The following is a 26,356-nucleotide window of genomic DNA, read 5'->3' as shown; positions in this document are numbered from 1 at the left end:
TTCCTGGTTATGCTGTAGGGAGGCTGTTTCAGGATCACGTGGCCAGGCACCACCAAGAATCCCAAAGACACTCGGAACCGCTAGGTGAGCTGAAAGAGCAGCACAGGCACGGAGGTGACACGGGGAAGTGGGTGACGCTTCTGGGGAGCTTGTGAGAAGTGTGTCCTCCTCCGCTGCAGCCTGCAGGCCAGGTGGCCGCCCAGCTACGGCCTCGCCTGCCTCCAAGGCCACTCTTGGGTGTCCTGTGTCTCAGCCTGCCTCTCCATGCTCTGGAAGCCCACAGAGGGAAGGTGCAGCAGGCTGAGAATCCTGGGGGAGAATCCCAATGCCGCCATGGGGACAGGTCACCAAGGTCACCTCAGAGGAGCAAGAAGCCCCCCTCCCATCCTGCTTGTCACACCATTCCCCAGTTTCTTATTATATGAGCCTTAAGGCAGCAATAGCAACAGCATTCTACATAAAGAAAAGACAAAATTCTTCCGTAATCCACTTTCCTTCTGTTATTTTAAGAGAAAAAAGGTCTCTGAAGTAGAAAGTGAAAGTCATTCAGTCACGCCTGACTCTTTGTGACCCCATGGACTATACAATCCGTGGAATTCTCCAGGCCAGAATACTGGAGTAGGTAGCCTTTCCCTTCTCCAGGGGATCTTCCCAACCCAGGGATTGAACCCAGGTCTCCCGAGTTGCAGGTGGATTCTTTACCAGCTGAGCCACAAGTAGGAACTTCGAGTATTTTCACTTTTTTTTCCCCTAAAGGTTCTACCCCATGTCCTAGCCCATCAGTGAACCTTTGTACTTGCAGAGCTCTTAGCATGGAATGTTCTCCTCTCTTACCCCTTTGTGGCTCAGCCCTCTCCTTGGGGCTCCCTTAGCACCAGGGGCCTCCCTCCTGGCAGGCCTGTGCCCACATGTACCAGACAACAGATGACAGTAAGGTAGGCTGTGTCTAACTCCAGAAACCTGTCTTTTCTGATCTTAGATAATTCCTTTATCATGGTACTCCTGGTCATATTAAAACACCCTCATGCAGGGCACAACCAAGAATTGGATGAGCACTTGGTTCTGGCCACCACGTCCACAGCGGGTGAGTGAAGGCAGAGGCTGAGCCACGAACTAATGATGAGCAGCAGCTACCTGCTTAGGGAGGTGGCTTTTCAGAATTCTCTTTTGTTTTCGATCTGCGGTCTAGGGCCATGTATAAATCAGTTATGGATATACAAATTTTTTCAGCTACTCAAAACAAATGAGAGTTAGAATAGTTCTTTTCAGACAGTACCAAGTTACTATGACTGATCTATTTCTATAAAAGAAGAAAGAATCAAATCAGATCTAGTCAATGGTACTGAATGAAGAGCTCTGCCTGCTTTAGACAGTGCCACGGAATTTTCTGGGGGTACAACAAGCCATTCCTTTTCTTATTAATGAGTTATCCAAATGCCCCACCCTGACTTAATCATTAAAATTCAGGAACTAATGGCTTATTTGAGGAATCTTCAGCAGGATCCTATTGCTAAATCAAAGGCACTTAAACTGTGGACGTGTTCTCCTGGCCATGTCATGGTTACTGAATAAAAGCCATTATGTGTATTAAAAAGGAAAGCTGGCCTGTTCCTAACCGGGGGCCATATCTGTGTAGGGCCACATGCAGCACAGAGCCCTGTGGCCTCACATCAGGGAGGGGCATGCATGAGACCACCCACGTTAAGAGACAGACGCAGCTGCTGTCTTCTCAAGAGGCAACTGGTACTCTGCCGAGTGAGAAGAGCGACATGGAGCCATGGAATTCTCCATGGGCAGAGACTGGGAACCTGCAGTTCCTACCCAACACGCTGGGGAAAAGCTGGGTGTTTTATAATTAATCAGAAGGGACTGAGCCATCCTTTGTGCAGTTTGCAATAATCCATCGGAAGAGGGTGTGAAAGCCTGTGAGCTGCAGTCAGGAAGGGCTCCTAGAGTAACAAGTTACAAAAGCTGATACAGTTGTTCTCTATCTCTGTGTCTCTATTTCTGCTTTGCAAATAGATTCATCTGTACCATTTTTTAAAGTCTGCACATACATGTGTTAATACATGATATTTGTGTTTCTCTCTCTGACTCACTTCACTCTGTATGGCAGCCTCTAGGTCCACCCACGTCTCTGCAAATGGTGCAATTTTGTTCCTTTTTATGGCTGAGTAATATTCCATTGGGTGCACACATGCATGCTTGTACATGTACGTGTGTGTGTCCATTCCTCTGTCAAGGGACATTTAGGTTGATATATACACAGATGACAGACCCTGATGCTGGGAAAGACTGAAGGCAAAAGGAGAAGAGGGCAGCAGAGGATGAGGTGGTTAAATGGCATCACCGACTCAATGGACATGAACTTGAACAAATTCCGGTAGATGGTAAAGGACAGGGAAGCCTGGCATGCTGCAGTCCACGGGACTGCAAAGAGTCAGACACGACTTAGCAACTAAACAATAACATACACAGTACTATGTTTAAAATAGATAACTGATGAGAACCTACTATATAGTACAGGGAACTCTACTCAATGCCCTGTGGTGACATAAATGGGAAGGAAATCCAAAAAAAGAGGGGATATATGTATATGTGTGACTGATTCACTTTGCTGTACAGAAGAAACTAATAAAACGTTGTAAAGCAACTGTACTCCAATAAAAAAAAAAAAAGAAAAGTTACAAAGCTGAGCGCATGCGCCAGTCCTCCCTATCAGTTTTCTGTAAGGTGATGACGGACTGAGTTGCATCCTGGAAAATCTGTTCCCCTTTCTTTCTCCCCTCTGAAGAACTGTCTTCTGTCTCCTTCTTTCCCTTGCGGCAAAAAGATTAATCACACCAAGGAACCATGAATATGAAATGAGCTTTAAAGAATGAAAAGAAAAAAATGGAATAGGAGTCATATCTGACTATGTACCTATGTACCTGCCTACACATATGTACACACGCACACCTTCATCACTGCTCCAGGTTTTCCTCCTTTAAAAAAACACTCTGCTAACTGATAAGCAATGACTGCAGGCCATACTCAGAGAAGACAAGTCTCACTCGGCCCCTCCCTTCTCCTTCTCTGAGGGCTCCGTTTGGTTCCCTTGAGCATTGCTATTGCTAAGCAGGGCAAGGGAAGCCGATGGATGATAGCTGAGATTGAAGAAAAACAAAAGGGAGACACAGAGGACCATTCCCCAAGGACCACCTGCACCTCTGCCTTCAAATAGGTTTGCCGTATTAGATCAAAGACAACCCAACACTGGAAACTTTGAAAGAAGCCAACCCAAAAACTGTGTGTTGAGGGACTCCCCCGGCGGTCCAATGGTTAAGACTCTGTGCTCCCAATGGAGGGGGCCAGGTTTGATCCCTGGTTGGGGAACTAAGATCCCACATGCCGCAATGTAGATTCTGAGTTCTGCAACTGAGGCCTGGCACAGCCAAATAAATAAATACCTATTATAAAAAACTGTGTAGAAAACTAGACTACTGGGAAATAAAGGATCAGGTAACCGATCTGAAGTCTGGTCCTTTAAAAACCGTTTTTGCTTTTTAAGCTACTCATATGATCAACATGGAACTTTCTGTTCTCCTTACTCTTCATGGAGGCCTCGAATGCTTCCAGAATAAGCAGAGGTCACTCGCTGAAAATGACATCAACTTTCCTCAATGTCTGAGGCCATCATCCCGATGATCGAATCATCAAAGGGACATTCAGAAATGATTACAACTGCTGAGAGGAAAAAGTGATGATGCACCAGAAACTTGAGTTTTTCTCTCTTTTTATCATAGAACTGATCAGCAAGTTCGACAGAGAAATCATTAAGGAAAACGGAGACGCTGAGGGCAATGGGGCTGGGTAGAAAGAGACAGACAGGAATTCTTAGCGCAAAAAACCAATTCCTGTGTCAGCAGTTCGCTGTGGAGATGAGTGAGGCCCTCTGCTCCTGGGGCACCTCATCGCCATGGTAACTAAGCACAGAGCCATGCATTAGATCCGCACGATCTCTGCTCAGAATGAGGCTATGGATGGAAGGCAGGTCTTTCAAAGTCCTTCCACACCTGGGAGGCTAAACCGGTGGCCATGCCAGTTTGGCACCCTGGATTCTCAGACACTGACTGTTTCTCACCAACATTCAGAAACAGACTAACCCAAGGTTAGAATTACCTTCCTGTGGCCACCTGCTGCCACCACACTGAGCTGGCTCAGGCAGAGGCCTCATGAAGCCACCACCGAGGACAGAGCATCTTTCTGGGCCTGGGGGCCTCTTTGGAAGGATTCTGTGGTAGCCATGGTGAGAGCAGAGAATCAGAACCCTGGAGAAATCCTAGGCTAGAGGCATTACTCCCCTGCCTTTGGGGGAGCAATGCTGAAAGCTTTCTCTGAGACACTGATTTTTTTTAGCTGTCAAAGATCCTGGAGGATCAGCAAGGAGATCAAAGCAGTCAATCCTAAAAGAAATCAGTCCTGAATATTCACTGGAAGGACCAATACTTTGGCCACCTGATTTAAAGAACTGACTCATTGGAAAATACCCTGATGCTGGGAAAGATTGAGGGCAGGAGGAGAGGGGGACGACAGAGGAGGAGATGGTTGGATGGCATCACTGACTCGATGGACATGAGTTTGAGCAAGCTCTGGGAGTTGGTGACAGACAGGGAAGCCTGGTGTGCTGCAGTCCGTGGGGTTGCAAAGAGTCAGACACAATTGAGCGACTGAACTGAACTGAATAGCCATCCATCCCAACGATTTGTCAACACTCATCATTATAAGAGAATTCTGTTTTTCAAATCTAATTCCACATCCTGAAAGGCACAACTACTTTAATTTTTAGAAACACTCCTAAAAGGGTAAGGCTTATAGTAAAGAAATTTTAAACAAAGAAAACTGCCACCCTAATCTTGTCACTATTGGTCATCTTTCTATTCATTCTGAGAAGCACTTTCCAGTCTTTCCTGATCCAGAGAAGCATTTTCGCTTGGCCACCATCATGATATTAAAAAAAATGTATATTTTCCTAGACTATCAGAAACATTTTTCCACTTTTCCCCACAATCACCATAATTATTATTTCTACTGATGGCTTCCCGGTTGCTGACTCACAGCGGGCATGTCGAGGGGGAGGTTTGCAGTCTACCTCCCGTGTTGCTCGGAGAAGGAAGTGGCAACCCACACTTCAGTATTCTTGCCTGGAGAATCCCATGGACAGAGGAGCCTGGTAAGCTACAGTTCAAGGGGTCACAAAGAGTTGGACATGACTGAGCACCTTGCAGAAGCCCATCTCGCTCAGATGACAACAGGGAGAGGCCTGCCTGCCGCCTCTTCAAAGAAACCAGGGGAAAGTTCTACAGCACTCACTTTTACCCAGGGGCTCACTGCTTCCTCCTCCCTTCCCTCCCTCCTTCAATCTGCAGACTCCCCAAGAGTTTAAATCACTTTATTTTATAAAGTAATTTGATCTCTTACAAATATCATTTACGTTCCTCTGAGGAGCCCTGTGAGTTTTTCCCTTTTTGGAAATGGGACTGTCATATGAATGTTCCAGCACGGTAGTGAGGGCTTGCTATAACAATAAAAAGTAAAAAGCCACTCTTGAAGAATTTGTTCAGACACAGAGAAGGTTTTGGCATCGATTATAATCAACCTGGAACTGTAGGCGCTTTCTTGTTTTATTTAGGACTGAGGGAGTTTGATCTAAAAAATGTCACGTTCTGCCAAGCTGGGTCCTGACTCTGATGGGGCAGCAAATACTTGGAGAGTTTAACAGGAGGCCGGCTTTCTGTTCAAGCGAGAGGCAGGGCTAATTTTCCATGCAAACGTCCGGGAAACTCTTAGCACAAACAACTGTGTCCATTATTTCCCTAATGTGTCTTGAATTTGAGCCAGGGCTGCGTTAAGGTCTCCAGCACTTGCTAATTAGATTGGCCAACCCAGAAAGGCAGGGAGAAGTACACCTGATCCTTCTCAGAGGGCCAACCGCTCCTTTCAGGGGTGCAGCCAAGGAAGCCAAGAGCCCGAGTTAGACACAGCCTTCCACTCCTCAAGACAGAACACCCCAAACACAAGAAAATGTCGGCAGGGAACTGAGCTGCAACCCAGTGTGCTCCGGCTGCATCTGTGTGTGGGTTTGGAATTTCAAAGTGGTATCGGCCGCTGCCGCCCAGCTGTTCCCCTCACGACACGTGTTTTCCCTCGTAAAACTTCCAACAGGCTGGCGGGTTCCATGTTCCTCACTTAGCTTTGTTTGTGTTTTCAATGAATCAATGGGATACGGAGAATAATCAACATGTTTAGAAAGATAAAGAAAGGAAGAGGAACAGCTCATGATGCTGGCTGTCCCCGAGAGCTGGGTGGGAAGAGGCCGGCACAAGTGTGCGCACAGGAAGGCCCGGGACGGATGGGGTCCAGGAGTCTGGTACGTGGGCCGGCCCGGGGCTGCCATGTCCAGGAGTCCGGAAGGCAGTGATATTACCTCAGAGACCAGACCTCAGGACTCTCTGATGCTGGCCGGCAGCAGCCCCAGCCCCTTGGCTGGCGGCTCCATGCTCTCCACCACCTGCTCCCAGGCTGGAGCTCAACCTCAATGCCACTCTCCTGAGCATCACGCCCTGAACTGCAATGCCCATTCCTTGTCCCCTATATCTTGTTATAAGGCTGGAAGCCCCCTGAGCACAGAACCCGTCTCTGACTCGTGCCCCAGCCCTGAAGACAGGGCTTCACGTGTAGAAGCTGACAGACTGATGAAAGAACACAGTGAGGAGTAAGAAGATGTGGGAGGGACCTGCACTCAGCTGTCGACCCTCTGCTTCTCCACTAGAAATTATGACCTCGAAGAACCCAGTTTGCCAACAGGATACCGTGTTTTCAGCTCACTGGATCCAGGACGAGGGATCCTTCAAGTCCCCCCAGTACAGACCAAAAGGCAGGGAAATATATCATTCAAATCCCAACTGTGGCTAGTTACCTGAGCTCACGCAGCCCTGCTGCAGGGGGTCTTGTAGTGACGTCACAGAGTGCAGGACTAAAGGAGAGAAAGGGGGACAGTTACATGAGAAAGCAAACTTGGGGGTTCAAGTTTCTTAATACCTGGAGCGCAGCTGAGGGGGGTCAGCATAAGGGCCCAAAGGGCCAAGGGAGGGTCCTCACTCCTTACGGGAAAGGGCAGACTTGGGGGGGGGGGCAGAGCGCAGAACAGGAGGGACCCACGTGGACAGGCCAAGTGCTGCTGGTGGCAAGCTGGCCCCCAGCTGGGGGGCAGGCAGAAGCAGCCGCCCGTGACAGCCTTCATTCTGTGCCTTTGGCTGATTTCCTTTCCTGATTCCCTGATTTAGCTACTTGACTTTTACCTATATTTATGTATAAACAGTATTTTCTTAATTGGTAACTCATTTTCTGCTGCTTATAAAATTAGCTAGGCACAATCTTCTCTTTCCTAAAAACTGAGTCAGTCCCATGGCAACAGGTTGTGGAGGAAAGAGGCGTCTCAGCCTCCCGGTGCGCGACACCCCTCCCCGGTCCCCGCAGCAGCCTGGGGGTGGGGCCGCCCCTACCTGGCCCTTGCTGCTGCCCTTGGACAGGCAGGACGCCCTGGCCCAGCTCGCCGTTCAGCCAGAGCTGCATCCGGATGAAGGGTTCTCGGCCTTTCTGGGTCAGCTTGCTCCATGGCTTTGGCCGGGACAGCATGTCACTGACACTGCCCTGCGATAGGCCTAGCACCTGGAACGGCAACCAAGGACACATGGTGGCATCAGCGCCTGGATCTGGAGTGAGGCCTTAGTGTTACACGCACGGCCGTGTGGTGGCGTGGCCGGGCAGGACGGCACTGGAGCACTCCTGGGGCGGAGCACAGAACCGGCCCCTGGGGGGCGGTGACAGCCTGGGTTGAGGGGTGGCTAAGCTTTTCAAGGTCATGGGTGGGCTGACGCCCTGGCATGGGGAGCCATAGTCATGGTCCCCGCTTTCAGCTCCTAGGGAGAGAGGGGCGGGCAAATGGAGGGGAGGGCCCCCTCCCCCAAGGGTCTTGATCCTGCCAAGCCTGCAGGGTTGTCGCCCTGACAACCCGAGGAGGAAGCACTGAAACCATGTTGCTCTTTTCTTGGTGGCGCCAGGAAAGGCCAGGGTGCTGGGGGCCAAGGACCCCTTCAGATAAACCAGGAGCAACGGATGCCGGCGGGACTTGGGCGCCTGTCTCCTGTACTGACGCCAGGCCAGCCTGGCATTTAGAAAGATCGGTTCTCTCTGATCACATCCGCTCCACGGTAGGGGCCCAGAGGTGAGCTGGTGGCGACAGAGGAGCCAGCCTGGGAGTGGAGCTCAGTGTCGACGGTCGACAAGTTGCACGTACATACCCGACTTTTCTTATGCTCACATATGGCCATACATATGTATGGGCACAAACACCCCCCACAGGACACAGATGCAGCCCAGAGATATTTAGGGGCTGCATCCGATCACTCTTTGAAAAGTTCTCAAGTTCCAGAATAAACTGCGCTCATGGGCCAAACAAGTTCAATGCTATTAAGTCTCTGCTAAATTTAAGGCATGAGCACAAATGTCTATTTAAATGTTCTCCAATGATATTTTTACAACACTGAACTAGAAATTTCAAGGGACTTTAAATTCTCATCGTCATTCCTATTTACCCCATCACCTTTTGCAAGATCGGGACGAAGAGTTCACAACCGTATTGCAAGGATGCATGACATGGTATGTTGCAAACACTGAACTCAAGGCAGGACCTGGGAAGGTGGTGGAGGAGGCCCCCCGCGGGCCTCTCCGAGGCCACTGCTGACCCAGCCCCGTGCCCCTCAGGAAGGCTGTCTTTTACGGGACTGGAGCGCTTCTCATTCTGCTCAGCCAGTCATTATTTAATCTAAGACTATCCTGGAGTATTATGTTTATCATACATTTTGCAGACCTGGTAAATCCCCATTATCCAGAATCTCAGTGACCAGGAAGCACCAAGAACAGAAAGTAGGAGCTCATCCACAGACTGGGCCTTTCACGAGCCAGGAAGGATGATGAGAATACAAGGGTCTTCAGGGCCGGTCCTGGGCACAGCCTGGACCCTGCACGGCTCTGCCTGTGCCACCTCTAGCTGTGCGTCCCTGGGCAAGTTGCTTCACCCCTCTGGCTGGACAATACCCAAGCACCTTCTGATTGCTGTTTCTACCAAGTGCCTTTTGGCTCTCTGCAGGCTGGTCATCTCTCTCTGTGATCAGATCCTTTTTGGCCAAAACAGCCTACAGAGGTGGTGCCTCTGGGCTGTGCTCAGTCACAGGGACAGGGCTTGACTTAGTCATCTGCTAGCTTGGGGCACACGGTCAACTTCCTTGAGCCTTGGTTTCCTCATCTGCCAAATGGTGACTCTGCCACCCTCTCATATATGATGTGAGGTCTAAAGGGCCACAGAGGGTGAGAGGGCCTTGCCGGGAACCTGGCCCCCAGTGGGGCTGCAGCAAATGGAGCAGTCACTGGCCAGTCTCCCTGCAAGTTTGGGAGTGGACGAGCCAAGGTTCTCTTTGGTTAATTAAGTGGGTGATGGCCACATTCTCCAGACAGATCCCCCCCGGGTCCTCAGCAGTGAAAGGAAATGGGAAGACCTAGGCCCCCTAATGGAACCCCCACCCCATACCTTCTCCCCGAAGATCCTCTGACAGATGCCATTCTTGGCCAGCTTCTCCTTCACCTGCCGGGTGAGCTCGATGGTGTCCACCTCCTGGTACATGTAGATCTCGTACTGCTCAGGGGTCAGTGGCGGGACCGAGGGCTTGGTGGGCTTTGACAAGGGCACGATGGGCGAGGAGGGCAGAGGGCTGTTCTGGGGTGTTTCGCTGCGGCTGGCTCCGGTCAGGCTCAGCTCCGAGCTCTGGGAATAGGGCGACTCTGCGCTGGGCCAGTCCTTCCAGTACTCGGAGGAGGAGGGGCCCTGGAGCTGGCTGCGCTCCGCCCGCGCCTGCCCGCCGCTGCCAGCGCCGCCGCTGCCAGCGCCACCGCTGCCTTTTTCTTTGCCGCCACTGGCGTCTTCGGCCTTGGCGTCTTCAGGCGGAGCGCTGCTCTTCCTCTCGGGCTGGACGGTGCTCCACCAGTGGTCTTTCCACACACTGCCGCGGCCCAGCTCACTCTTCACGTGTCTCAGGACTCCCTGTGCGGCGGGGTCGGTTGCCCCCGGGAGGTCCGGCCCAGGCGCGTCCTGGCACTCCTTCTTCAGGGCCGGGGGGTTGGGCAGGGCGGGGGCGCTGGTGTCGGGAGCCGAGGGGGGCTTCTTCAGGGAGACGGCTAGCGGGGAGTAACTGGACACCGACGACATGGGCGAGGCGGGTATCAGCTTGGAGGTCAGGAGGGCGATGTCCGTCTGGGACGGCGGCGGGGGCTTTAAGGCGGGCTCGAGGGCGGCCTGCTGGGCCTCCATCTCCCGGCGGGCCTGCTGCAGGATGGAGCGGATGGCGTCGTCCGCGCTCCCGCTGCTGGACGCCGAGGAGGGCTGGGCCGGCTCTGCTGCGGAGCAAACGCGCAGGTGAGACGGCGGCGACAGCGCCCCCTCCCGGCGGGGACGGGCTTTCCCACCCACGTCCTTCTCAGTTAACCCGCCACGGATTGCAGGTTACTCGGGACAACCTCACTGCGCTGTGATCTCAGCATTTCCCACCTCGTGAAATGTGAACCGTTCATGCAACAGTTTAGCGATGAAGGGCTAAAGCTACTGCTCCGTGGCCCCACCGACTAAAAGGAGTTACGATCAGGAGTGCGATGGGGGGTGGGGTGGGGGTGGAGGGTGTAACGTGTGCAAACGCTCTGAGACACACCGTCCTGGACTCTTTCCCAGATGACTTTATTTATTTATTTATTTGATTTATTATTATTATTATTATTATTATTGATGTCGGCTATTATTGTGTGTCTTTTTTGAATTTGTTACAATATTATTTCTGCTTTATGTTTTGGTATTTTGGCCATGAGGTGTATGCCATCTCAGTTCCCTGACCAGGGATAGATCCTGTACCCTCTGCATTGGAAGGCAAAGTCGCACTTACTGGACCGCCATGGAAGTCCCCTGGATGACTTTAATCTTAACATTCTCATGTGCTATATTCCAAAATTCCACTGGTTCTGTTAGCTCAGATTCCCTTCTGGGTGGGTGACTCTGGGGTGGCCACCAAGGGGAAGGGGAAACGGAGGGCCGGGGTAGGGGGGCCAGTGGGTTGGCCCTAGATCAGGAACCCAGGGGAGTGGCCAGGTGGTGGTGGGCGCTTGGTGTCATGGCTGCCTGCAGCCAGGCCTGGTGGGGCCTCACGCCCTGGTTCCTCATGGCAGGACTGGGCAGAGCAGGGGCTTCAGGGGCACAGGGCAGGTGTGTGTCTGGGTTGAACCTCAGGAGGAGAACTCGGGTGCTCGGTTTCCACTCTAGCGTAAGGTCTGAGCTGAATCCGCAGCCTGGTGCGTCTCTCAATCATTGCTCAGCTGGAGAAAAGCTGAAGTGTTGGTGTCCCCTCCTCTTAGACAAGGCGGCTCGCAGGGAGCTCTGAGGGCGGATTCCCAGGGCTGACTGACTACAGAGGTGGGGACACCTGTCCTTTAACACTTCCTGCTCCTTCCTGCCAACATTTGTTCCATAAAGCAGTTGTTAAGAGTTTATTTTTCACCAGTGTGTGGTCAAATGTATACCAAATAACAGAAGCCTGTGTTGTATTTAAGAAAGGGAATCTGATACAGACTACTTGCTCATTTAAGTCATGGAGATTCTAGGCTAGGGCTAAGGAATGACCTAGAATGGTAAGTATTAGCAAAACACACGTCACACAGACTGGCTCCCTCCTGTACTAAAGGCTTGAAAACACACATTCTATTTCTTTTTAAATGAAGTTGCTGCTGCTGCTGCTGCTAAGTCGCTTCAGTCGTGTCTGACTCTGTGCGACCCCATAGACGGCAGCCCACCAGGCTCCACCGTCCCTGGGATTCTCCAGGCAAGAACAGTGGAGTGGGTTGCCATTTCCTTCTCCAACGTATGAAAGGGAAAAGTGAAAGTGAAGTCGCTCAGTCGTGTCCGACTCTTCGCGACCCCATGGACTGTAGCCCACCAGGCTCCTCTGTCCATGGGATTTTCCAGGCAAGAGTACTGGAGTGGGGTGCCATTGCCTTCTCTGTAAATGAAGTTAATTACTGCCAAACAGAACGCTCACGACATAAGTGTGGAAGGCAGTGGTGTAAGTCCTGGACTCCGTACCGGTTTTCTGGACTTGCAGCTCCCTCTTGGCTTGTTCCAGGATGGACTTGATGGCTTCGTCAGACCCGGTCTCGGAGGCTCGGATCCGGGTGGTGATGTTACCTGCAGGGAGAAGCCACACCAATGACATCAAACCCACACCTGGAACAAAAGGTAGTGCTGCACAAAGATGGCATTCTGACAGATAGCTGCCGGTGAGTTGAGGCCAGCGACGACAAGGAGGCAGGCTGGCCTCCTGCTTACCTGTACCTGCTGTGTGGGTGACTTCACAGCAGGTACAGTGACCCTGGGCAGGAAGGGCTTCCTGCTGACTCCACCTGGTGTCAAACAGTGTTTGGGCAGTGGGACCAGCTCTGACACTATCCAAGCTGGATATCACCCATGGGTTGGGACCAGGGAGAGCCAATCATTTAATTCAGTGTGTGTATATGTGTGTGTATATATATATATATATGCTATGCTAAGTCGCTTCAGTCGTGTCCGACTCTGTGCGACTCCATAGACGGCAGCTCACCAGGCTCCGCCGTCCCTAGGATTCTCCAGGCAAGAACACTGGAGTGGGTTGCCATTTCCTTCTCCATATATATATATATATATATATATATATATATAAATGAAGGATTCAAGGGCAAGGCTTTTTTTGTGTGAGTCATTTAAAAGCAACTCCAGCAGCTGCTTTGGCTTGGGATATGTTAAAGGCCCTCCCTGTACATGTCCTTGAGGCCAGAGAGGAAAAATGGGCAGAAGGAACAAGGAGTCGAGGCTGATCCTCCCGTCATCGTTTGGATGTACAAAGGGAAGAGGCTTAAGTTAAAATTTTTAGGTCTCTTAGCACATGAACAAGGAGAGGAGCCTGCGGACATTTCTAAAGGACAAGAGTTCTGTCTTCTGGTCACATGGTGAGCAGCCACGTGTCCAGATGCACTGCAGCTACTACGGCCCGGGGGCTGGCCTCGATGCTTCCCGGAAGCCATCCACATGTTTTAACTGGTCGATACCTTACTAAATATGAACCGCCACATCAAACCATTTAAAAAAAAGTCAACCACCGGCACAGAACCCCATTAAAGCTGCGGCTCCGAGGAGGGCAGTGAGGGCTGGCTCGCCAGGACCCATGGGCGAGCGAGCCGGCCACATTTGGAACCAACCTGTCTGCTCGGTTGCACCCTTGACGGATTTCCGAGCTCGGGGAAGGGACAAGGAAGTAGCAGTATCTCATCTGACTCAGTCACCTGATTTTTTTCAGAGCAACAAAGGGTCATTCTTTCACCTGCTTCTGAGAACATGGGGAGACTTGTAATTTGAATGTGAAGGGGGGGCATGATTTGCAGTTTGGGGCTGATTCTTAGGGGTGCCGCCCCCTCCTGCACTCAGTAGAGTGCGGGGCCATGGTGGGGGGAGGGAGGGGCCGTTTGTACTTGAACCCGTGCTTTGTTTTATACTTACTAGCTCTGTTTTTCCATCAGGTTCCAGGCCAGAATCACACTGTACAGTTTGAACCCAAATACACAGCTAAGGGCATGCTGCTTCCTAGGTTACTAACTGCAAAGAAAAACGCCTGCCTGCGACATACCTTCAGACCCATTTCTTCGTTTCGGTACTTCCTGAAATAGTCTGTTCAGGCTCTGGCCTGGATTCTCTGTTGAAAAACAAGTGTGGTAAGAACAAAACAATCAGGGGGATGGTGGTGCTGACGATATGGGCTGCGTGACATGAAATCTGAGCCGCCTGTTGCTACAGAGAGGGCTCAGGGCTTCCTGTGCCGCTTGGGAGTCACTAGAAACTTCTGAGAGGCCCTTCCCTGGCTGACCGGCTTGCAGAGGCCACAGCTCTGCTGCCAGAGGGGATTGGACAGAACTGGGGGGTGGCCTGCGGCACCAGTGCTGTGGGGGTCAGGAGGAGGGAGCTCTGCCGCCAAGTGAATCGCCCACCAGCCCCAGAGCAAAGCTCATATTAATCATCCAAAGACAGTCAATTCCAGTTAACATCGCCGTAAAAGGCTCAATGTCCTCTGTGCAAACGGACACTGTTTGAAACGTCTCCCTTCTCTGAGTCTGTATTTCTGTCTGATAAGGTTTCCTTTCTCTATCAGCACTGATTTGGCAGAAGGATCTCCTATCGTTTGTTAAAGAGGGAAGGAGTTCCTGCAATTAGGGACGGGGTTTTTATCTTTTTACGGAGGGTCAGGGTACAAAGGGTGTTTTAATACTTTAATGTATTTTACTCAAGGCAGGTATATTTGCTCATGATGCTGAACAGGTTGCTAATGGGACTTAACACATGGGGAGTGCGCTGATCACGGGCCACCGGCCTGTGTGCAGGGAGGAGGAAGGGGCCCACACGGTCGGCTCGCCCTCCGTGGGGACCCAGCGCCACGTGAGGCCCGCCCTGGCCGCTGCTGCTGCTCTAGGGCTGGGTGGCACCCATGGGCCCCTCCCCACCCGAGGCCAGCACCCAAGGCCGAAAGGACTGCTGGACACGAAACGCATCAGGACATCGTGCGTTAATTCCCTCCGACCCAGTATGCGGTGCTAGAACAGCGAGTCCACCTCATGTGAGGTGCAGAGTGAGTTTCAGAGGCTGGACCCCCTGAGTCTAAGGGCTTGTGCCCTGGGCCCTGAGCTCTGGAAATGGCAGGACTGTGAGCTGTACCTGATGTGAGGCACACATGTATCATCACACACGCAGCTCCGTGCCAGGCTTACGCGTGGGTGCTGACCGCGAGTCTCTCACCTCTTTGTCTGCCTTGGATGCTGCGAAGAGCCAGGATGTTCTGCTCGTCCGAGAGGAACTGCTTCATCTTGTGAAACGGCTCCTTGCCGCGCACCGTCAATTTGTTCCACGGCTTGGGCCGGGCCAGGATCTCGCTCACGGACCCCTGAGACAGTCCCAAGACGTAGTGTCCGAAAATGCGCTGTCCGATATTGTGCTTGATCAGCTGCTCTTTCACCTGCCGGGCGATTTCTGCAGTGTCTATCTCCTCGCCCTCGGAGATGCTCCCAGCACTTTCTGACTGGCTGGGAGATGGGGCCATGCCATTTACATCTGGGCTTTGTTGTAATGGACTTTGGGAAGATATGGAGTTTGTGCTGTATGGACCTGTTGAAAAAATCATGCTTGTGCTTCCTGCTTCCTGCATGGCCTTGGAGTAGAAGGACTGCATTAGCTGTCGTTGGAGGAGAGAGTTTAGTGCAAATTTTCCCGTAGAAGCCAGGGGCAGGCTGGGGCTTGCCAGGGATGAGCTGAAAAAGTCTTGCGTTAACCCCGCTGGTGAGAACTGGTGTGTACCATTAGTATTGGAAGCCTGCTCCCCCGTGTTGCGGGGCAACTGAGAAGGAGGGGAGGCCGGCAAAGGTCCAGGACGCCGACTCTCAGGCTGGTCTTTCCCTTTTCTCCTGGCTGACCCTACAAGGAAGGGCAAACATAATGCATTATGGGGGATTCCAAAGGGAAAAAAAACCAAGACCAAGATGCAAAGTTTGCCCCACAAAAGGGAAAAAAAAAAAATGCATTTTTTTTTTAAAAAAAACAAGGGCCAATGAGGTGTGTTGGTTTGTTTTTCGATTGAATTTGTAAATTAGCCAAACGAGGCCCCCCGAAACAAGCAACATGCATTTCATGTTTGCACCTTTCTTGTACGTTGCAGCCTGGAGAGTTTCCCCTTGACAGAGATTCAAACTCCTAACGTGACAAGGAGCCGGTACCACACACAGTAAAGAGTCGGCAGGTTGCGGGCCTCTCAGCAGGCCACCAGCATTCGAGCTATAACCAGAAAGGGCCCCACCTGAGGAGCAGCAAACACTGACATTTTGGGACCAACGGATTCTCACACCACTTGCTCTGAGGCGAATGTACCGCACCGAGTCCACTCGATCGAAGGCACGCACATTTTTAAGAATGTAATATCATCGGAGACTGAGACACTCTTAAACGCTTTACCAGCTGCCAAAACCCGAAGCAGTCAGTGACGCCACCACTTTGGGATGAGCAAGAAAGGCTAAGGATGGGGGAGGCGTTCCCAAGGACAACCTGACAAAGGAAGAAAAGCTCCACTGAGCCGGGAAGGGCAGGGCCCGGCCCTGGAAGCAGCCCAGGAAACACCACAGGAGAGGCCGCACAACTCGGAAGAGACCAGAAAAGCCACTGAACGCGCGCGTGCCGGCGGGGGGCGCCCCCGCAACACGGCCCTGCCTGCCCTCCGCAGATGCCCTGCGGCCGCACGCCTCGCCTGGACCGTCTCTGCCAGGGTGGGGGTGGAGGGGGGTGTGTGAGGAGGACGAAGAGGAAGACGGACACTCGTTAGTTAAGGTTCTCATCGCCCATCGCCCAGTGGCGCCCGCCATGCATCGGCCCAGACTCACGGTTCGCCTTCCTCTTCCTCGACCCCCGGATGGGGGCCGAGCGGCCACGAGAACTTATCAACCTACCGCTCAGGTCGCTGTTGGAGATGCGCAGCGCGGCATTCTCGGACTGCAGCGAGCGGTTCTTCTCCAGCAGCAGCACCTCCAGGGGCCTGGATGCGTCCTAGACAAGGCAGAGCTGTGCTCACCACGGGGCCAGCTGCCACCTGGCTCTGTGGGCTGCCAGACCCCACGGACCCTGCTCTGATCTGACCCGCCTCCAGCCTCCCAAGGATGCTCCATGCATGTGGAGAACACGCAATTTCCTTTCTGAAATAACTCATCTCGGTTGAAGGAAGTTTTCTCATTCTAGGCTCACAAAGCTTGCAGACAGCTAATTATTCTCTCTTGTCCCCAGATCTGAGCGTCTAGACCTCCGCTTCCTTCAGTAATGGGACAGGTTGACACCTGTCAGAGAGCCCTGCAAAGGTGACCTTTTTTGGTGCCAGCCACCGAGAGTTGGCTGCTTTCTGGGCCTCAGGAATGGGATGTCACATGATGACTTAAGATTTTAATTGGCACTGGGTTACCGTGTACCACTGTCATCTTGTTTCTCATCCACATGAGCCAGTAGATAATAAAAATTCCTAAGTCAGTCCATTTGGGGCTGATCTGTAACACAATCTGAGAGTGTTTGTACCCACGTTCTTAGTACCTGCCTGTGTTAAATTGCAAGTTCACGTGAACTCAGTTAAGCAGTTTGAAAAACACTGATTTTTCTCTTTTTGCCCCTTTTAAGTTAAAGATAATTTGGTTTAACTTGGTGAAACGTTCCCGAGGAGAAACAACCTCGATGGTGAAGCAGCGACATGATGCTCGCACACGTGAAAAGCAAAGGGAGACCATGTACCTGCGTCCCAGCTCCCTCGGCCGGCGCAAACTCCATGGACTTCAGGATGCTGTGGAGAGCAAGACAGAGCCGTTACCCCTGCTCGGACCTGCGGTGGGCGGGGAGGGTGGGGGGCAGTCCTGCTAATGCTCCCTGCGCTCCAGGAACTGAGGAACTGACAACTTTAACAACTTCTCTGGCAGCCTTATCATCCGATAGCGGCTCTGGAATAACTATTCAACTAGCAGTTGGCCAGCGAAAGTTTCTTGCCCAGCATGTAAATCATTCCATATGGAATCACACCAGGTCTGTTCGGAGTATAATTTTAAAGTTAAGTTGAACACAGACATAACATGGCTGTAAGTGGAATGTATTTGTAAAGCCGAGAGGGGCTGAAAAAGCTCTAACAAGGAAGTCAGGAAGATAAACCTGTGCCCCCAGCATTTGGCCAAGAGTGAGGTCCCATAACCAGATGGCTCACAGGTGGCAGGGGACCATCCTGGTGGCCCAGGCAGGGGAAGGAACCACCACAAAAGTGTGGGCGGCCAGGCTCATTTCTCCATTGTCCTCCTTATCACAGAAGCCACTATGGTTGTGGCCTGTTTCAACAAGTCTGAGAGCTGAGTGAGTTGGGGCGCCCAGGACTGCTATTTGCAGAGTGAGGCACACGTGAACGTTCTTTCTCTGGGTCCACGTGGCCCCAAAGAGCCGGGGTGCTCCCCTCACGCTCAAGAAAGAGGGAAGCTTCCATCCCAGGCACTGAGCCACCTGCGCTCTCCCAGCCCTGACTCTAGCCTCAGCCTTTCTTTAAGCTCTGTGGTAGTGCCATCAGGGGAGCACCGTGTGGAAAAGTGCCCAGGGCCCCGGAGACCCCCTCTCTGCCACGGCCCCCAAGAGGTTCAGTAAGGAGCCGACCGCCCTTGGTTTCCCTGCGGTTGTGTCTTCATAGTGGCTCCTGTCATGTAAACTAACAAAACAGGAACAAGGAGGAGCTCATAATTTTGTTTTACAATGAGCTACTGAGAATAATAAGAACCCTGAGCCGTGTTGCATCAGCCGCGAGAAGAGAGGCGAGCAGTCTGGACAAGCTTGTCTTTTCTTAGTGGCTGTCACGTTGTTTGCAACTATATTCTTGTCTGTGAGCTTCTTTAGGATCATGTAAGAAAAGACTAAGTGCGTCTGAGTTTATACTAAAAACTGTGTCTCTTCATTTATTCAACAAATTTACTGACAGCCTCTTATATGCCTGGTGCTGTGCAGAGTCAGAGCCATTCCTCGGCCTCAGGAGCCCTGCAGGTGCTTCTAACGGCACGGGCAGGAGAAAACCCCGGGCAGGAGACGCATCTGTCTCAAGAGTTGTCAGGGTTTGAGAAGGGCTGTGAGGGAGCAAGGTGCTTTCTAGACTCTGGGGTGGGAGGTGGTGGTGGGGGAATCTCGGGGAGATGGGAGAGAAATGGGACAGAAAGGGACACCAGTGACTGTCCAGAGAGTGCTTGCATCACCACGAAGTGGGAAGCCAGGGATGCATTTTAACAGAAAAGCCACCTGAATGGGGCTCTCAGAGACACCTGCGTTGTGGTGGGGTGGGGGCTGCATGTGCAGAGGTAACACAAGGGCCGGCAGGAGTGTGGGGGGCTCTGTTCTTGGAGGTGCTGAGAACCAGCGAGCGGCTGGGCAGGTGGAGCCGGGAGAGAGCAGAAGGGAGGGGCCTAGAAGCCTTGGCTCCCAGAAACGGAGGTGAGCTCGGAGGAGGAGGCGTTTGGGACAGGCCTCAGGCTGGGAAGGGTGGGGGCCTGGTGAAGGCCTCTACTTCAGCTTTTCCAATTCCACACTAGAAGAGGGCACACATGTTTTCTTTTGAGGACGGGAAGGGATGGGGAGGTAGGCACAGAGGTAAAAAATATCCTCCCTAAGCTGGAAATGGGGTGGGCGAGGGGACAGAGCTTGAGGAGCTGGACATGCAGAGAGCCGAGGGGCTGTTCAAGGAAGTGTGCAAAGGCCATCTGCGACATGGGGGTGCGGATGCTCGGGGAGAGAAGTGAGGGGAGCCCCTCCCGCCGGAGTCACCCTACCAGGGAGGCTACTGATGTGGGGTCGAGAAGGTCAAAGAGGTCTTCCAGTGGGCTTTTTTTTCCCCCAGCAAACCCAAGGGAATGAAATTAAGAATCCAAAGAACAGCATGGTGAGTGGGTGTTGGCTCATTTTAAAAGGAGAAATTAAAACTATCAGCAAGAGAGAAAAGGGCTGATGGATGAGCGGGAAGGCGAAGGAAGGAAGGGACCAGGGTGGCAGGGTCAGTCTGCAGTGATGGGGGTAGGGGGGTAGAGGGGTGGGGTGAAGTGGTGGGGGCAGTGGGGAGAAGCCAACACCAGAGGGAGTCACTTCGAGGCAAAGGTGGGAGCTGCCTCCGTCAGGCAGGGCACCAGGGGGTCTGCTGGGGGGTGGTCAGGGCACAGCTGGGGGCCAAAGGGTGCCCCGAGGGCGTGGCAGGGCCCCCAGGGAAGCAGAGCCAGCCAACAGCAGGGGAGAGGACCCGGGCCTACAAGCACTCCTCTGCAGTGTTTGGTAACCTGGCCATGGGGGGGGGGGGGTGCGGGGGGGGCGGAGAGGTCAGGTGAGACTCTGACGTGAGGGCTCCAGGTGGGCCCAGGGCAGCTCTGGGAGAGGAATCTGAGATGGCGGGAGGCTCAGGCTGGGTGGTGGGGCCTAGGGAGGGAACTGCTAGGCATTGGAGTGTGGGCGTCAGCACTGAAGGAGGACACGCTTTCAGCCGCTGCCTCTCGGTGGAGGTGTGGCCAGGGAGGTGTGCGCCCTCGGCTGGAAAACGCTACCTTGCTCTGTTCTTCTGTTTGGGGAACTTACAGCTAAAAAATAAGCTCGTATTTTATATTTCCCATAAAGGCATATTGATTCCGTGCATGCTGGCAGTTTCTATGCACAGAGTCTTATAAAGAGCCTGAAGAATTCAGGCACAGGTCTGAGTACAGACACCTGTGATGCTGGGCAGCCTAGGACTTGGACCAGTGCTGGGGGGTCAGCCAAGGACCTGGGGCTGTCCCCTCACTGGCACAGGGCTTCCTTAGAAAATGTCCCCAATGAGCACTGGCTTGTGCAGGGCTGAGCTGGCTTCTCCACACTTACTTTAGCTCTTTCTTCACCTCTTCATAGTCAGCCTGTCCCTTGAGTTTTTCTTCCAGTTGCTGAAAACAGAGAGGGATTTTATTAGCGGTAGTGTCTGAAACAGGCTTATGGGCTTAGCCATGGACTGAATGTGGTGTCCCTCTCACCAAATTCAAAAGCTGAGACACTAACCTCCAGTGTGATGATGCTATTAGGGAGGTGGGGCCTTGGGGAGGTGGTGAGGTTATGGGGCAGGGGGCTGGAATCAGGAGTGGAATCAGGGCCTTAAAAGAGACCCCAGAGAGCGTCCTCGCCGTTTCTGCCATGTGAGGTCACAGTGGGAAGATGCTGTCTGTGAACAAGGAAGGGAGCCCCCCAGACACCAAACATGCTGCTGCCTTGACCTTGGACTTCCAGCCTCAGAACTGTGAGAAGTAAGTGTCTGCTGTTCACACCACCTGGTCTATGGTACCCAGTCACAGCAGGCCCAAGGCTAAGGCCCTTCGCTGACTGCGTCCCCTTTGAAGCATCCAGCATCCTGAGGGAGCCTAGACAAGCACAGTGGAAGGTGACAATGTGGAGTTGTCCCTTGTCCTTCCCTCGTGGGGCTGGTGTTGAGTGGGTGTGTACACACACACACACATACACACACACACACACACACACACACGGCAACCATGAGGTTGTAAAAAAACTCAATGAAAATAGATGGAAAGAGTTAAAAGTGCAAAACAGAACAAGGAAAAAGCCGCTTTGTATGAAATCCCACAACATGGCAAACTGGGTGAAGAAATGCTGTCCTGACATTTTAAAAGCAGTGTGTGGCTTTTCACAAACTACGTGAGGCCAGTTGATGAGTATGGTTAGTTGTCAACACCTCTGGTGGGACCCTGCTGGTAAGAGTCACAGCTCTTTTGTCACTGGGGTCGGTATCAGGTATTGGGGAGATGCGTTTGCATTTCTGGATGGCTTCCCCAAGACTCCAGGGTTTTAGGAGGAGAGATGGTCCACTGGGTAGGAGGTCAGGGGCTCTTTGGCTCTTTAGCCCAGGGGCATGACCACAAGTTTCGAGTATGAGGATGCTCTGATGTGCTCCACTCAACTCGGTGAGCCCACGTGGCTGATTTCATCCAGAGCCCTGCAGGGCCTTCTCTCCAGGAAGAGCCTTTGGCATACAGTGGTGAGCAGAGGGTGCTTCATTCTTTGAAGGTGCATTAGGCCTAGTTTGTTCTTTACCCACAACCTCATCCCCCTCTCTCGCAACCAAAGGAGCTTTTTGTGGCAAATAGGACAGCTTGACATGAAAGACAAAGACTCAGCCAGCAGAGGGTCCTGGCCATTTAGTGTCTTTCCAGGCCTGGGGTGAACAAATTCCATCCTTGAATCAACAGCCCCTTCCCATCTATAGGGCTTCTGGTTAACTTTCAGGCTCTGCTTGATCAGCCATGTCTATGATCACAGTTGAAAGCCGACTCAGAACATTCTAGAATTTGGGGAGAAGATTCCCACCTGGCCCACCAGCTTTGTGATGCTCACCTGAATCCATGTGCCCCCATTTAGCCCATCTTTTCCTGTGGTCTTTGTGGGCGGTTTCTTGTGTTTGTATTTTCCATTGTGGAGAATTGCTTTGTCCTCGTTCCTTTTTCAGACCTCTGGCCAACTTTCTTTATTATGATGGTTTCTCCTCACAATCAAACAGGAGGTAGCAGGTGCTTGTTTTCCAACAAAAGATGCTCAGAAGGTGCTCATGAATGAGCGATTCTTTCATTCTCCTCCCTGTGGTCGAACAGTGGGGAAACCCTTCCTATTACAAGATTACCCAGTGCTGCCAGGACGCAAAGCACCTTCAGAGGATAAGACTCACTGCTGCTGGATGCAGGGCACATGTAAAACATGGCTGAGTTCACAGAATAGGAGACGGATAGGAAGAAGGGTGGACATGGAGCTTTCAGACCTGGTATGGCCCGGAACCCTGAGTCAGTTCTGTCACTCACAAGCTGAGCCCTGTGGGCATGTCGATCGGCGGCTCATCAGTGAGATGGGAGCAGCAATGACCTCTGAGGGTTGAGTGAAGGGGCGGGAGACAAGGAGCCAGTGCAGATGCTGGCACTGTGGGGCCTTCGCTGCGGGACCACTGTCACTGCCAGATCTTGGTGTGGGGTCCCTGAGGGCATGTCTCCAGGCTCTCTCTGCAGACCTGGGATCGGCCCAGATCAGAAGGTTTTAGGACTGGAATCTGTTTGGTTGAATATGAGTTTTCACGAAGAACTAAGCAGCTTCCACTGAAGTTTCTGTTGTTTATCTGGAAGCAGAGTAGTCAGGAAGCACCCAGGACCATGCCTGCAGACCTTGGGTGAGCAGACACCTGGATGGGGGCCTGGTGCTGCCTTAGGACCTCTCCTGGTGGAGATGAGCAGGGCAGGAGGCACACAGTGTGGGTCCAACTCGGGGGGAAAAGCCCGAGAGCCCTCAGCTCAGTTCTTTGATCCCAGACTCTTTGCTGGGCGCCGGGAAAGTCTGGCTGTGAAGCATCCTGCCTGAACAACAGCAGGCGCTCCAGGCCGTCCCTCCACTGGAGAGTCTTCCCCTGGACTTCGCTGATGCTCGTTGCACTGTGGGCCAGATCCTAGGCCTGGCTCCACACCCCACACATCATCTTATTTAATTATCTCAACATGTCTGCAGAGCATCTGTCTGTTTGTCCACGGAAAGGAAAAGAAAAACCCAAAAAACACATGGGTTCTGCACTGTAGGCCTTGGTGGGATGCCTGAAGCAAGTGCAGGAGGCAGTGAGGCGCCGGTGGGCTGGGGCCCGATGGACCCGAGCCAGGTCCTGGCTCTGTCACTGAGCAGGAGTGACCCTGGACAAGACGCTTAACTTCTCTAAGCCTTGGTTTCTTCATCTATAAAATGGGGGTAATGGCACACATGGCGCAGGGCTTCATGAGGACTAAATGGGACAGTTGTCACTTGGCACCTAGAGTGGGCTGGTTCCGGGAACTCCGAGGTACCAAGTCCACAGACGCTCTAGTCCCTTACACAGAACAGCGTGGGGCACTCGGCCCTGCAAACCCCTGGATGTGGAACCTGCAGACAGAGTGCCACTGTAATACTGAGCACCTAGCGTGGTGCTTGGCACACGGTACTGCCCTCGGTAATGGTGGTGAGTTATTATGGCAGCTATTGCTACTTTATCCCTAGGATGATCCTGAATATGGGCTTCCGTGGCAGCTCAGCTGGTAAAGAATCTGCCTGCAACACAAGAGACCCTGGATCGATTCCTGGGTCAGGAAGTTCCCTTGGAGAAGGGATAGGTTACCCACTCCAGTATTCTTGGGCTTTCCTGGTGGCTCAGACGGTAAAGAACCTGCCTGCAATGCAGGAGACCTGGGTTCGATCCCAGGGTTGGGAAGATCCCCTGGAGGAAGGCATGGCAATCCACTCCGGTATTCTTGCCTGGAGAATCCCATGGACAGAGGAGCCTGGCGGGCTGCAGTCCAAGGGGTCGCACAGAGTCAGATATGACTGACTGACTAGGAACAGCACAGCACATCCTGAATATGACTAGACGGTTTCTGAAGACGCTCTGTGGGTCTCACGCCAGGGGCTCCGTCTGTGAGGTTCTCCACATCCCCGTCTGCCACCTCCCAGCATCCCCGCTACCCTGGGCAGATCCACGGAGGAGGACAGATGCCCAAGCAGCTCTGGCTGTTCAATGCCAATGGCAGGAACGGCAGCCCTACATCTCGTGCCGTGAACGCAGCATCTGGGAAGCGAGTTGCCTTCCTGAGAAGTTGCTTGTGGGATGGAACAGGGAGGAAAGGTCTGACCTTGTACAGAGCGGGGAGGAAAAGTCTAGTGTGGAGCTGGGCTTCTAGCTCAGACCTAAATGGCTGAGCGGGAGCCTGGGTGATGGGCTTAGCTTGTCAGGCCTCACACTTCTCTGGGGAAAGGGGCGGGTGAGAACATGGGTTTGCAAAGAACAGAGGTGAGGAAACGTCAGATGCACAAGTGCAAGCTGCAAGGGCCCTTCCAACACATGTCTTATGATATAGGTCATGTATGTTTAATACTATAGAGCTTCCCAGGTGGTGCTAGTGGTGAAGAACCACTGGCCAATGCAGGAGACTTAAGAGACATGGGTTTGACCCCTGAGTCAGGAAGATCCCCAGGAGAAGGGAATGGCAACCCACTCCAGTATTCTTGCTTGGAGAACCCCACGGACAGAGGAGCCTAGCGGGCTGCAGTGGCAAAGAGTTGGACATGACTGAAGCGACTTAGCACATATGAACTCACGTTTAATTCTACAGAGCTTAGGAGCTCTGGAGCTCTGGAGCTTAATGGCTCCAGAACTTAGGAGGAGCTCATCAGACGTTCCTTGAATTGCTAGAAGCATTATCTATATGAAGTTCTCAAAACCCTGGCTAAGACTCAAATAATGAGGTAATTTAATTTCAAATGCAAAGTATTTTGGTGTGCAGCAAATTAGGCACTAAATTTATAAAAGACATCTATCTTAGTCAAGCTATAACATGGGGCCTAGGGCTGCCAACTTAAGGGTCTCTGGCACAGAGACTAACGCAAAGACCCTCGAGAGGCCTGGTCCTCTGGGATACACAGCGAGGGGTCGAGGAGGCAACAGCTCTTTGCCACGCAGCAGACAGGGCCAGGGAGGCGACTGCATTGCAGTTTACCAGTGGCTCCGTCTCTTCCCTCCAGGGTGATGGGAGCCAGGCTTCTGGCAGTGCTGTCTGAGGACCCACAGGTCAGGGTAGGGACGTTGATGTGTGACCCCTCACCCTGACGTGGACCCCTGGGCAGAACCCAGTGGGTATGATTGGGCTCCCTGGCCCAGGGCAGAGGTTCGAGGTTGACTCTGCTTCTGTGGGGGCTGGAACTAGGCAGTGTGCCCCTCCTTTTCACCTGAATGGTGACCCTCCCCAACCCCAGGTCTCCATTGCTCCTTGGTGCGAGGTGGCAGTTAAGTAAATTTAGGGTCGGCTGATGCTGGGGAGGTGCTGGGGAGGACTAAACCAACAGTTGTCCCTTGGTATAACGTCATCCTTCATCCCTGGGCAAGAAGCCCAGAGATGCCTCGTTGGGCACTGCACATGCTCTGCAAGGATGCTGGGGACGCAAGACCAAAAGGGGAGACCCCCCTCTCCAGGCCGGGCGGTGGGGAGAGTGGCCGTGACACTAGAGGCCTTGCTGCTGGCTGGAGAAGCGTGCTCTGGACAGAAAAGGGGGAGCCCCCGCGTGGTAACCCCATCACAAGTCACCTCCAGCTTCCTCGAGCTGCGATCCCAGGTGACTCAGCACAGAGAGGACGGGAGCCAACTCCTTATGGGTCCTGGCTGGATATTTCAGCCACCTAGACATTGCAAGGTCGGCTAAGTGGGCCACAAGCTGGGGACTGTCTGCAGGTGGATATCAAGAGTCACTCATCCAGTAACCAAGGGCACCTGTGTCTAAGAGGATTCACCGCAGATTCCCGTATTAGCTCCGGAAGCATTTCTAGTAATACCCACCAGTCTACAGTGATTTACTTATGATCTCAATCCAGAGTCAGGTCTCAAGGCCTCTAAGCACAAAGTCCCCCAGTTCCTCCTTCTGGGGCATCACAACAGCTGTGGTCCTGGCCTGGAGCCACCTTCGCCCCTCCTCCCTGTGGAAGGCTCACTGCTTCCTCTCCTTCAACCTGTGCTCACAGTGCTTTCAAGATGCAGCCAGGATGAGGCTCGGGGGGCTCGGCCCCCGGGCTCTCTGATGCTAGGGTGTCTGACGTTAGGA

General features: G+C 52.7%; 1 protein-coding gene and 1 long non-coding RNA gene across 47 annotated transcripts in view; one reads left to right on the top strand and one right to left on the bottom strand.

Moving 5' to 3' along the window:
- Positions 1–26,356, bottom strand: part of CUX1 (cut like homeobox 1) — a 349,540-nt gene that overhangs the window by 56,689 nt on the left and 266,495 nt on the right. For 12 of the 46 annotated variants that reach the window (XM_081557723.1, XM_081557724.1, XM_081557738.1 and 9 more), the window contains 9 exons: positions 20,588–20,646; positions 17,468–17,516; positions 16,645–16,741; positions 14,951–15,622; positions 13,791–13,856; positions 12,218–12,319; positions 9,629–10,491; positions 7,545–7,710; positions 6,959–7,015 (listed from right to left, as the gene is read on the bottom strand). In XM_081557723.1, the coding sequence (XP_081413849.1) occupies positions 6,959–7,015; positions 7,545–7,710; positions 9,629–10,491; positions 12,218–12,319; positions 13,791–13,856; positions 14,951–15,622; positions 16,645–16,741; positions 17,468–17,516; positions 20,588–20,646 (2,131 nt within the window). The remainder of the gene's footprint in view (positions 1–6,958; positions 7,016–7,544; positions 7,711–9,628; positions 10,492–12,217; positions 12,320–13,790; positions 13,857–14,950; positions 15,623–16,644; positions 16,742–17,467; positions 17,517–20,587; positions 20,647–26,356) is intronic. The other 34 variants (XM_081557740.1, XM_081557742.1, XM_081557719.1 and 31 more) reach the window with 8 other exon arrangements.
- LOC145532505 (uncharacterized) lies at positions 12,527–18,643 on the top strand. Its single transcript, XR_014073300.1, has 3 exons — positions 12,527–12,637; positions 13,684–13,875; positions 17,357–18,643. It is a non-coding gene; the product is annotated as an uncharacterized LOC145532505 (long non-coding RNA).

The sequence above is a fragment of the Giraffa tippelskirchi genome, chromosome 13 (assembly GCF_054371585.1).
Source record: "Giraffa tippelskirchi isolate mGirTip1 chromosome 13, T2T-mGirTip1v1.2.pri, whole genome shotgun sequence".
NCBI lineage: Eukaryota > Metazoa > Chordata > Mammalia > Artiodactyla > Giraffidae > Giraffa > Giraffa tippelskirchi.
The sequence above is the reverse complement of the archived record's forward strand: the minus strand, read 5'-3'. Positions and strand labels throughout refer to the sequence as shown.